Raw genomic sequence first — 12,728 nt, 5'->3', positions numbered from 1 at the left:
GACAGAGCGAGACTCTGTCTCAAAAAAAAAAAAAAAAAAAAAAAAAAGAATGAAAAGACAAGCCATGGACTAGGAGAAAAATGTAAAATTTATCTGATAAAGCTCTTGTATATAAAAAACCCTCAAAACTTAGTAAGAAAATGACCCAATTTTAAAAAATGGGATAAAGATTTGGACAGCTTCACCACTGAAGCTAGAAGAATGGTGCATTAGCCTGTAAAAAGATGCTCAACATGCTTAATCAGCAGGGAAACCCAAACATGAACCTCCACGAGCTGCACTGCACCACACACCTACCAGAATGGCTGACATTTTAAAGAAGCTGACAGCACTAAATGTTGACGTGGATGGGGAGCAACAGGAACTCTCATTCACTGCCAGCGGCAGTACAAAATGGTACAGCCACTTTGGGAGCCAGCCTGGCAGTTTCATATTAAATTAAATGTATACCTACTCTGTAACCCAGCAGTCAGGCTCCTGGGTGTTCACCAAGTGAAATGAAAACACATCCACAGAAAAACCTGTCCATGAGTATTTATAGCTGCGTGATTCATTAATTCTCCAGACTGGAAACAACCTGCGTCCTTCATCCAGCAAATGGATGCACAGGAAGGTGGCGTATTTATACAGTGGGGCAACACACAGAATGGATCTCAAAGGCGTCATGCTGAGTAGGTGGTTGGCTGAATCATGGCCACAGCAGATTCCAGGAACCTGTGAGTGTAACCTTCTGTGGAAAAAGGGACTTTGCAGATGAGATTAAGTTAAGGATCTTGAGATGGGGAGGTTACCCTGCATTATCTGGGTGGTCCCTGTTTGTCATCATAAGTGTCCTGGTAAGAGAGGGACAGATTTGATGCAGACAGAAGAGGACTTGAAGGCTGCATGACCCCAGTGGGCAGAGATTAGGGTGATGTAGCCACAAGCCAGGGAGTGCCTTAGCCTGCAGCAGGTGAAGAGGCCAGGAAAGGTCCACCCCTAGAGCCGCCAAAAGGAGGAAGCCTGCTGACACTTGGATTTCAGACTTCTGGCCCCCAGTCTGTGAGAGAACCAATTTCTGTTGTTTTAAGCCACAAGTTTGTGCTCATTTGTTGCAAGGACCACGGGAAACTCATCTTGTGTGATTCCATTGATAAGACTTTCTGGAAAGGCAAAACCATAGGGACAAAAAAACAGATCCAGGATTGCTGAGGGTGCGGGGAGGGTCAGGCTCCAAGTGGGGACACAGGAAACTGGGCAGAAAGGAAGGTGGCCTGCTCAGCGTGCTCTCCCGGGAAAAGCAAGCAAAGTGTGTGGAGCGTGTGGAGGCCATGGTTTTGGGCAATCTGCATATTTTTGTCTACAAGATTTCTGAAAAACCCTTTCCCATAAGCTTTCTATGCACCTTTGTAAATGTAGATAGAAATATCTGCTGTGGGCTGGGTGCGGTGGCTCACACCTGTAATCCTGGCACTTTGGGAGGCTGAGTCTGTCGAGTTGCTTGAACCTAGGAGTTCAAGTCCAGCCTGGGCAACATAGCAAAACCCTATCTCTACAGAAAATAGAAAAATTAGCCAGGTGTGTTGGTGTGCACCTATGGTCCCAGCTACTCGGGAGCTGAGGCAGGAGGATCACCTGAGCCTAGGTGGCCACAGTGAGCCGTGTTCACACCACTACACTCTAGCCTGGGTGACAGAGTGAGAGCCTATCTCCAAAAAGAAAGAAAGAAAGAAAGAAAAAAAAATACTTGCTATGCCGGCCACTGAATTACACTTGGCTTGTAGCCAGTTGGAGTCCCTTTCCTGCTCTTACAGGCCCACCCGGCCTGCTGAACACACCACCTGTCCTCCCAGGCTGGCAGAGGAGCTGCCGTGGGTCCTGCCCCCTGCTCTGCCCTGACTGTGGCCACCTGGCTCCCTAGCTGGAACCAGTGAGGTCCACAGTGTGTCTGTCCAAGTTCCCTAGCTCGTCCCTGAGCCAACCAAGCCCACTGGGCAGATCTTCCTTTGTTTTGTAGTTCATGGAGACAGCCCCACTCAGTCACTGTCTAAACTCTCCGTGGCCTCAGTGTCCTGCTCTAGTCCTGCCAGGAAGTCTCTTGAATAGCGTTTCCCAATCATTTGTGCTTTACTGGAAAGGGGGGGCCTGTTGTGGGGAGGTCACCGTCCAGGGCTCTTCCCGGGACTTCACCTTCCCTCTGCTGGACCACACGCTGTGGCTTGGCAGGGTGACCCAGCTCTGTAAGATCAGGACGTGTGTGCTGACACTGGTGCTTGGGAGAGTCAGCAAGATGGACTTCTGAAGAAGGAACAGATGCCTTCCTTTCTGTCATTTCCTGCATCGGGGGTGGGGTGGCAGGCCTTGCCCAGTTAGACAGCAGGGAGAACGTGCTGCCTGGGGAGAGTGGGCACTTCTGCTGAGTGGGTGCTTTTGGAGGGTGGTGGGAAGGATCGTGTGTCTTTGGGGCAGCCTTGACACCTGCTGCCTTGGGCCTCATTGTCCCCAGGCTGGTAGCAGGTGTCCTGGGACCTGGCCAGATTGGGCCCCGTCCATCTGTCTGTGTGTCTCATCTCTTCACTGTGCCCTCTCCCTAGTTTTTATCTTTGCTGGAGAGTTTTTAAAACAATCCTAGATATTTTTTTTTTTTGAGATGAAGTTCTCACTCTGTCGCCCAGGCTGGAGTGCAGTGGCATGATCTCAGCTCACTGCAACCTCCGCCTCCCGAGTTCAAGCAGTTCTCCTGCCTCAGGCTCCCGAGTAGCTAGGATTATAGGCGTATGCCACCACGCCTGGCTAATTTTTGTATTTTTAGTAGAGATGGGGTTTCACCATGTTGGTCAGGCTGGTCTTGAACTCCTGACCTCAAGCAGTCCACCTGCCCCAGCCTCCCAAAATGCTGTGATTATAGGCGTGAGCTACCGTGCCTGGCCAACAATCATAGATATCTTCTTATTCACCTGTAACTTTTCCATTTATATTTTATATTTGTTGAAGAGAGCAGGTCTTTTTTCTCATAGATTTTTCTGCTTTCTGCTCTGATGGTCGCTTCCCATGGCAGGGTCAGCCCAGGGCTTCTCGGCCCCTGCACTGCTTGACATTTGGGGCAGGAGGTTCTGTGTTGCCTGCAGTGTGCTGAGCAGCATCCCTGGCCTCCCCCGAGCCAGATGGTGGGGACTGTCCCCGCCCCCAGTGGTGAGGACCAGAAATGGCTCCAGACGTTGCCTCGTGCCCTGGGGAAGATTCACCCACCACACTTCCTGTAAACTGGTCACTCGGCCTGGAGGTGGATTTCGTAAGCCACTTCCTGTTGCTTCATCCCCGGAAGTGCTCTTTGCTGGAGGATTCTGGCCCTGGAGAGGTTCCTCCTCACCCTTTCCTCTGTCTCAGCATTGAGGGCTCTCTCTGCCTCCCAGGCCCTGCACCCTCGACCCTTCTCCCAAAGGCATTGCTGTCTTTACGGGAGTGTCCTCATTGAGGGGGAGCTGCCTGCAGGAGTCTCCCAGTCTGTATTCAGCAGCGACAGTGGGTGCCCAGGCCAAGTGACCGCAGGGCGCAGGCATCACTGCCCTGCTGTGTTGAGGTCTGTTCTCCGAGTCAGGGTCTGAAGTCCAGTTGGGTCTGGGGAGCACCAGCCTCAGCACAGCTCAGTGCCTGCCTGCCCAGCCTTGAAGACCCAGCTGACCTGCTGACTGTGTCAGGCCAGCTGTGGTGGCCCTACCAGGCTCCCCAACTCCCACCTGGGGCCCTGGCCTGAACTACAGCAGCAGGGGTGACTTTGTATCTCAGGAGCTACCAGTTCCATACCTCATACTGGGTAATGAAAGATGGATTTCTGCCACTCGAGGGCCTGAGAGGACTTGTCAGCCAGTGTGGGGCCAAGGGAAGGTTGTCACCTCTGACCCTGCAGTGGGGGTGACGACCCCTCAGAGGGTCTACAGAGACTGGGCAGGCAGTGGCCTGAGGCATGGCTCTCTCCTGCCGGGCGTTCTTGGGTATGAGATGGGCAGCACCCTGCTGGTGTCATGTGCTACTGAGTTACCCCGTTACTTAATTAATGTGGCCTGAGGCCAACCCCAAAGCTTCTAAGGCAGCAGGGAAACCACCTGTGCCACGGTCTGTTCCCGACCCTCTGTCCTGCTGCATAGATGAGGTAACGAGGCGCTTAGCCCCCCTGACAAGAGTTCAGCCTTGACACCAGGAATGTTGGCTCTGGAGGGAGCAGCCAGAAGAGGGTGCGGCGGGCCACGCGCTGTCAGGCGTCCCCACCAGACCAGGCTGGTGAGCACAGAGGGTGACAGCTGGTCCCACCGTGAAGGGACCTAGCTGGCTCTGCCTGTCTGCAGCCGACACTCACCTCCTGGGTCCTTGATTGGCTTGTCAGGGCACTGTACCCCAGCTGCTTTCTGTGTTTTTACTCATCTCCCCCACCCCGTCCTTGTGTTCTCATCACCATCTATTTAGCACCCAACATTCAAAACCCCAGCCTCACTACTGTAATTTATACCTTGAATGATCTTTTGCAGAAACATCATGAGAAAAAAGCCTTTTCTATTCATGCATGCTCACTGTGCCCCCGTCATCCTCTGCAAATCCACAGGTCCGTCTAGGGTCACTCTCCCTCCTTCTGAAGAACTTCTAGAACCTTCCTCACAGTGCAGGCCAGCTGCTGACAGAAGATTCTCTCAGCGTTTGAGCGAATCTTTATTTCCCTTTCTCTTTTCACTGGGCATGGAATTGTGGTCTGGCAGTGTTTCTCCCATAGCACTTTGAAGATGCCCTCCCAGTCTTGGGGCTGGCTCCTGATGTGCAGTGTCGGCACCTCGGCACTTGGGGCGACTATTGTGGCTGTGCTGATTTGCTCATGATGCGCCACGACCTGGTAGTTTTCCTGCTAGGGGCTGACGAGGCTTCTTGGGTCTGTGGATTTATAGCATTTGTTACATTTGGGAATCCCTGGCCACTCTTTTCTCAGATCCCCCGCCCGCCCTCAGGACTCCAGTTACTTGCACGTGGGATCCCCTGCTGTCGTCCACAGGTCACCGAGGTGGTGTTCGTTTCCTGTAGGCTTCTTTCTGTGGGATTCATCTAGGTGGCTCCTGTGGCTTTGTCTTCAAGTTCGCTGCCCTTTTCTTCTGTGGTGCCTGCTGTGACTTCCACCTAGTGGCCGTTTCATTCCGATCCTCCGTGTCTCAGCTCCAGAAGCCCCTCGTGGCTCTCTCACAATACCTGTACGTCTTCCTCTTCAGCTGTTTTCCTTTAGGCGTGGAGCATTCCAAGTTCACAGTAGCCGTCCCAAAGCCCCTGTCTGTTCAGTCAGCATCTCTGTGCTTCCCACGTCTTTGTGCTAACTCATTTTCCCCCTGGCTTAGGGGTCTCGTTTTCCTGCTGCTTCACATGTCTGTAGGGTTCTGCTTGTAGATGCCACGTGGCGTTCTTATGAGGTGGGTCCCTGCCCGATGGTCCGCACAGGGCCAGCCATGATTTAGACAGGAGTTAGCCTTAGTGCCCATATCTGTTAATGGCTGGATGCGTCCTGTGTCTGTCACCCTCATGCGTGTGTGATGTTAGGAGTGAATTGCTCTGTTGTTAACAAGGGCCTGGTCTCCTGCTGGAGGGTGGGGATACAGTGTGAGCCAGAGTGGCTGGGAGCCCGGCCACGGTGATGGCCACCTCTCATGGGGACAGGCACTTGAGGTTATAGAGAAAGGCTGGCTCTGGCCCCTCAGCCCTTCTCCTCTGAGGCATGAAGTCTTGTTCTCCATACCCTTGGGGGATAAGCAACTTGGCAAGAAAGGAGTCTTGGAGGTAACCCGCCTGACAGTCAGCTACCAGAACCTGGTTAAATGCCTCACTGGATGGCATGGCCCACAGGGAGCGTAGAGCCACAGGGTGGGTGGGAGGGCCAGTGTGTTCAAGGCCTGTCACCCTCAGCCTTGCACAGCTGGGGCTGCCCAGGCACAGTTCCTTGGGGGGTTGTACACCCTAACTGGTTCCTGTCTCTTGTCATCCTAACTGGCCTCAGCATCATCACTGTTTTCTGAGCCCTCATCCCTGGCTCACAGCTGCACATGCAGAGGCCTCGCATGGACAGTAGACAGGGTGCTTGTGTTAGCCCTGGGCTGACCTCTCTGCAGAGATTTGCACCGCGAGAGACGGGCCCCACCTGCTCTCTGCAGCCGCTGCACTGAGTCCCTGCTGCAGTCCCCTGCTGCTCCCTCCTCCAGAACACCCTTCCCACCTGGCCTTGGTCACGTGCTCCCTGGACCTGTGAGGACTGGTGCCATGAGTTTTTGGGGGCTCCCTGAGTGGGGTGGGCCGGACCATTCTGCCTTCGTGCTTCCTTTGCTCCGTATGGTTCTTGTGTCTTACGCCAGTTCCTTTTCACTCGTGCATTGAAAATGGTTAAAGGACAGGACTCTCCTCCGCCTGTTCCAGAACTCGCTGTGTGTGTGTCAGAGAATGTTGCTCCTGTGCCCTGAGTCAACAAAGACGACCCCTGTGAGCTCAAGGGCAGTTGGGAAGGTGTAGCGAACATCCTGTAAAACGTCCCATCTTGTGAGTTTTGACCCTTTACCTTCGCCCAGCTGCAGCCACTCCCCACTCCCACCTCCAGCCCTGGACACCTGCTGGTCGGCTTTTTGTCTCTTTGGTTTTGCCTTTCCTGGGGATTTATAGAAATGGAGTCATACAGCATGTGGCATGACGTGCAGCCTTCTTTCACTTGGCATGGTCCTCCGTATTCCATCGTTTGATTCTCTCTCCACCAGTTGACGGACATTTGGGCTACTGCCGCTTTTTGGATACTCTAAATAATTCTGCTATAAATGTTCAGGTGTAAGTTTTTGTACGGAAGTGTGTTTTTGTGGGTGTATACCCGGGAGTGGAATTGCTGGGTGTGTTTAACCCTTTGTTTAACCTTTTAGAAAACTGCCAGGTGGCTTCCACAGTGGCTGAGCCTTGTCCATTCCCACCCACGATGGCAGAGGTTCTGGGTCCTCGCCAACACTTGCTCTTGTCAGCCTCTTTTAGATTAGCTGCTCTGATGGGTACAGAGCTATCTCAGTGTGGTTATTTTTTTTTATTTTTTTAAATATTTTTATGGCTATCAATCTAGGTCACTATGGTTACAGTTTGCATTTCCTTGATGAGTAATGGCATCCGGTGTCTTTTCACACCTTTATTGGTCCCTGCAGGTCTCTTTTTCTTGTCTGTGTTTAACCAAATTCTTTTTTGTTGCTGTTGTTGAGACAGGATCTCACTCTGTTGCCCAGGCTGGAGTGCAGTGGTGCAATCTCAGCTCACTGCAACCTCCACTTCCTGGGTTGAAGTGATTCTCCTGCCTCAGCCTCCGGAGTAGTTGGGATTACAGGTGCCCACTGCCACGCCCAGCTAATTTTTGTATTTTTAGTAGAGATGGGGGTTTCACCATGTTGGCCAGACTGGTCTCGAACTCCTGACATCAAGTGATCCGCCCACCTCGGCCTCCCAAAGTGCTGGGATTACAGGCGTGAACCACCGCACCTGGCCTGTTTAACCAAATTCGAAGCAAAGGTCACTCAGGTGCTGCTTCCCCAAGGTCCCAGCCAGGCCGAGGTACCCTGTTCTCTGCAGTAGCAGCACAGGCTGGTGGTTGAGTCGTGTTTTGGGGTACAGGGCCAGCCCTTCCCGAGTTGCTCTAGACGAGCCCCCCTTGTCACAGCAGCACAGTGGCCCTTGTGACTGCAGCAGCTGTTTCCTGGTCTTGGAGCAGGACAAGGGAGTGGGCCGTGGATGTGTTGCACCATGGACAGTGGTGGCTTGCACAGTGAATTGTGCTTGCTGTGGAGTGGGCCTGTGTACTTGTTGAGGGGTGGCATGCTTGAGAAGCATGGGGCAGTTTCTGGGGCATCACGGCCTGGGTGATGTTAGCGTGCAGGGGCACCATCCCTTTGTTCTCCCCTAAACAGCAGAAGCCTTGGGGAGTCTTGGCAAAATCCTTGGAGAGTCTTGGCAAAGAAGGGGGCTCCTGGTAGACCAAAGTGAGGCACTCGGTACCTCCCACTCTGGGCACTATGCATGTCATATGTATACGGCTGCGTGGTCTAAGCTGGCCAAGCAGACCTATGGCTCAGGGCACACATGGAGCAGGTGCTGAGAGGCCAGCCATCTCTTATGTCCCAGGCGGCTTCCACTGCTCCTAGCAGCTCCTGTCGTACCCAGCTGATGGGCACTGGATGCGAGCAGTTGGAGGGCCCTCTGCCACCTCAAGCTGGAGTCCTGGAACAGTGCTGAGTGGCTCCAGAGGGCGGACCCTGGGCTGACCCATGGGGTAGGTGTTGTCTCTGATACTGTCCCAGGTGTAGAGCTGTTCCGTTTACCCCGGGTCTTCCGACAGGCCTCTCCAGACTCAAGTAGTGCTTTGCCCTCTGGGGAGAGCTATAGGCAGACCAGGGTGGGAGGGAGTGAGACCTGAGCAGTGGAGACGGAGCCCAGGATGGGTACTATGAGGACAGGAGCAAGGCCTGGGTGGGAGGGCATCTCAGTGAGCTGGACCTGAATGGGGCAGTGGGGCCAGGTGGTGCAGGGGTGGGTTTAGGGACCGAGAATCATGGTGACCAGCCAGGGCTACGCTGTGGGGTAGCATCTGGGACACTGAGATCTATGCTTAGGGCCCCAGGTTGGGAAGAGGGAAGAAGATGCAGAGGTGCAGTCCTCCTCTGGATCCCAGTTCTTTTTCAGATACTGCCAGAAGGCTGGTCTCTGAATAGCTGAAGCGTCAGTATTTATTTTGAGCTCTTTTGTATATTTTTTCCTTGGAAATTCCACTGCTCCAAGCTCAGTGACCAGCTGCCCAGAAGCCATGTGGCTGCCGCAAGGCCGTGTGGTGGAGCTGTGCAAGCCTCAGGCTCCCACCCCAGGCTCCAAGGTGGCCCCACCGCACCTGCTCTGATAGACAGTGCTCAACCACCTGGTTGTTAAAAGCCAGTGTTTGTGAAACAGGACTTAGCCTGGTTTGTGGTTTCAGGGGGTCATCTGGGGCTGTGAGAGTGGAGGGGGGCTGTGAGAGTGGAGGGGGGCTGCTTTTACCTGTATGGGTCCTTGGGAGAGTCATGATCCAGGGTCAACCCTGACCTGTCCTTGCTTTTTCCTAGCAGGGCTGTGAGCACCTTGAGCCTTGCTCTTCTCTCCTGGTGGATTCACAGGCTGGTGGTGGCTTCCAAGGATGGCACACTCCCCACCCCTGCATCCTGGGCCCGCTGCCAGCCTGTTGCCTGTGTCTGGAGGCCCCATTCTTACCTGTCATGTGGCCCCAGCCCTCTGTCCATCTGAGGAACTCCTACTGATCCTTCTAAAACCCTGCTCCGGTGACCTTGCCTATAATTTTCAGAGTGTGTGCATTTCCTTTCCCCTCTCCTGAGAACACCATCTTCCCCCTGCTCCTTCTATACCTGGGGAGGGAGTCTTTGGGTTTCCCAGTGTCTTTATTGACGTTCCTCTCACCTTTTTTTTTTTTTTTTTTTTTTGTAGGATTCTGTTTCACTGAGGCCGTCTATCCGATTTCAAGGAAGCCAAGGGGTGAGTTTTTGTCTTAATCATTCATATTTGGAATCTTGGGACTGGTATAGTCTCAGGTCTGTCCTTGCTCGCTGGGTACAGCAGCAGCTCATGGCAGTGTTTGGGCCCTGTCTGCCACCATGCAAGGCTGGGTTCTAGGCCCCCAGGATAGCCCTTTGGCTGGGGCCACACCAGGACGTGTCTGGTGCCCATCACAGGCTGCCTGGGCAATGGGCGGCTCTCCTCTCCCAGTGGCCCCCTTCATGCAGTGATGTGCACCTGGCTTCCAGTCTGATAGGGCAGGGGCCCCCAACCCCCAGCCCTGGACTGGTTAGGAACTACCCACACAGCAGGAGGTGAGCTGTGGGTGAGTGAGCACGACCACCTGAGCTCTGCCTCCTGTCAGCTGAGCGTGTTATTAGATTCTTACAGGAGCGTCAACCCTATTGTGAACTGTGCATGCCAGGGATCTAGGTTGCGTGCTCCTTATGAGAATCTAATGCCTGATCTGAGGTGGATCAGTTTCAGCCTGAAACCATCCTCCCCTATGGCTTCCCATCCCCCTTCCAGCATCCATAGAAAAATTGTCTTCTGGCCGGGTGTGGTGGCTCACACCTATAATCCCAGGACTTTGGGAGGCCGAGGCGGGCAGATCACCTGAGAGATCTGGAGTTTGAGACCAGCCTGACCAATGTAGAGAAACCCGTCTCTACTAAAAATACAAAATTAGCTGGGCGTGGTGGCACATGCCTATAATCTTAGCTACTCAGGAGGCTGAGGCAGAATTGCTTGAACCTGGGAGGTGGAGGTTGCAGTGAGCCAAGATCGCGCCATTGCACTACTGCCTGGGCAACAAGAGCGAAACTGTCTCAAAAAAAAAAAAAGAAAAAGAAAAATTGTCTTCCACGAAACGAGTCCCTAGTGCCAAAAAGGTAGGGGACTGCTGCATTAGGGCACACAAAGACCATGGACATTTGTCTGGATTTTGGTTGGGAGAGAGGTTCATAGAAACTCATCACCCTCATTTTTTGAAATATGTTTTCTTCTAAATGACCATCTTATAGAAAAATCAGGTGAGTGAGAGAAAGGGTGAGTGGTCTACCTTCCTTGACCCCCTGTTTTAGGACTCTTCATCTCCCCCAACCCACCCAATATGCCTTAGAATGGTTTGATTTTTCTTCTAGCCTTTATTGCAGGTTCCCCTGCATCTAGGCTGGAGTGTAGTGGTGCAATCTCGGCTCACTGCAACTTCGGCCTCCTGGATTCAAGTAATTCTCCTGCCTCAGCCTCCCAAGTAGCTGAGATTACAGACGCCTGCCACCATGCCTGGCTAAGTTTTGTACTTTTAGTAGAGATAGGGTTTCACCATGTTGGCCAGGCTGGTCTCAAATTCCTGACCTCAGGTGATCCACCTGCTGCAGCCTCCCAAAGTGCTGGGATTACGGGTGAGCCACCACGCCTGGCCTTGTTTTGTTTTTTAAGAGATGAGTCTCTCTGTTGCCGAGGCTGGAGTGCAGTGGCACAATCATAGCTTACTTCAGCTTTGAACTCATGGGCTCAAGGGATCCTCCCACCTCAAGTTCTCAAGTAATTGGGACTACTGGTGTACACCACCATGCCAGGCAAATTTTATTTTTATTTTTCTAAAGATGGAGTCTCATTATGTTGTCCAGGCTGGTCTTGAACTTCTGGGCTCAAATGATCCTCCCACCTTGGCCTCCCAAAGTGCTAGAATTACAGGTGCAAGCCACTGCACCCAACTTTTTTTTTTTTCTTTTAGAGTTACCATGTTGTACCTAAATCAGTTTCTGTCCACAGCCTGAGAGTGCTGCACAGCTGGGTGTGGGGATATGGACATGATGATCCGTGGGCTTCCAGGTGTAGCCCAGGGTTCCACAGAGACATGGAGCCTCTAGGAGACATATGTCTGTGTGTGCTGATAAAAAGATGCATTGCAAACAGTGGGCTCAGACGACTGTGGGCTGGGGAGTCTGTAACCCTCAGGGCTGGCTGCAGACTCCCAGTAGGAGCTGATGGAGCAGTCCTCAGGCAGGGTTTCTTCCTCCTCCTGCCAAACCCCAGTTTCCCTCTTAAGGCCTTGGGCTGATTCGATGGGGCCACCCAGACCATCGAGGGTCATCTCCTTTACTTGCCTTCAGTATCTGGGTTGTGGATGGTAACCATGTCCACAGAGTACCTCTAGGGCACCCCTAGATGGGATGTCATGGAATAACGAATCCCCAGGGGCTGCAGCCTAGCCAGTTGACGCAACCCCACACTTCCATCAGCTCCAGTTGGGTCTTGTGGTCATCCTTTGGCCACCTGCTTTTTACCTTCCCCAGGACATTCTCTTAGGGGTCAGAGGTTGGGGGCAGGGGCCGGCTGGCCTGGGCTTGCTGCCAGAGCAGCCCCACAGTGCCCTCTGGTGTTCTACAGCAGTCACTCTGTGCCTTCCGCTGCTGCCTGACCACCCATGCCCCTCCACCCAACCTGAGCAGTAGGGGGGCCCCTCATCCCCAACCTCCATCTCAGCAAGCCTGTCAGATGACACACTGCAGCCTGGCCATGGCCGAAGCACACAGTGGTATCCTTGCATGCAGCATGCCATGTGCCTTGACTTGGAGCCTAAGAACATGTGTAGTGGGGGCCCAAGTCACTGACCCCACTGGGGTGGCTACAGGGCTAACCTCCTAGAGACAGGGTTTTGCCATGTTGGCCAGGCTGGTCTCGAACTCTTGACCTCAGGTGATCCACCCACTTCAGCCTCCCAAAGTGCTGGGATTACAGGCGGGAGCCACCTCGCCTGGCCAGCTGCTTCACTTCAGTGGGCTGTTAGCTTTGGGGCTCTTGGTCCTGGGCCATGCTGCCGGCAACCTGCCACAGAGCCTGCACTGGGCTCATCGTTGTCGGAACGCCCCCTGGAGGGTGTTCTTCATGGATCCAGTCAGCCAGCATCGCCCAAGCTCCTGCGGTTCACTGTCTGGGTCTTGGGGCTGGAGGGACTACTCTTAGGTTGTCATCAGGTACACGTGCTGATTCGATGTTCAGGGTCCTGTGTGGGATGCAGGGACCCATTCCCCACGGGCCCACTGGACTCGAGCTGGAGATTTTGTGACTTAGGGACCTTGGCCATGTTTCTCCCTCTGTTCATCACCTTCCTTGTCCACCTCGAGGGCATCTGCAGGTTGAACTTGAGGTCAGGAGAACCAGTATCC

At 53.4% G+C, this 12,728-nt stretch overlaps 1 protein-coding gene across 1 annotated transcript in view; it reads left to right on the top strand.

Annotated features, from left to right (window-relative positions):
- The window catches only part of ELL (elongation factor for RNA polymerase II), an 80,833-nt gene that overhangs the window by 40,792 nt on the left and 27,313 nt on the right, over positions 1 to 12,728 (top strand). Inside the window, exon 2 of the mRNA XM_032170152.2 lies at positions 9,487 to 9,534. Coding sequence (XP_032026043.1) covers positions 9,487 to 9,534 — 48 coding nt within the window. The remainder of the gene's footprint in view (positions 1 to 9,486; positions 9,535 to 12,728) is intronic.

Source organism: Hylobates moloch, unplaced genomic scaffold (genome assembly GCF_009828535.3).
Source record: "Hylobates moloch isolate HMO894 unplaced genomic scaffold, HMol_V3 SCAFFOLD_12, whole genome shotgun sequence".
Classification (NCBI taxonomy): Eukaryota; Metazoa; Chordata; class Mammalia; order Primates; family Hylobatidae; genus Hylobates; species Hylobates moloch.
Note: the sequence above shows the minus strand (reverse complement) of the source record. Positions and strands in the feature narration are given on the sequence as shown.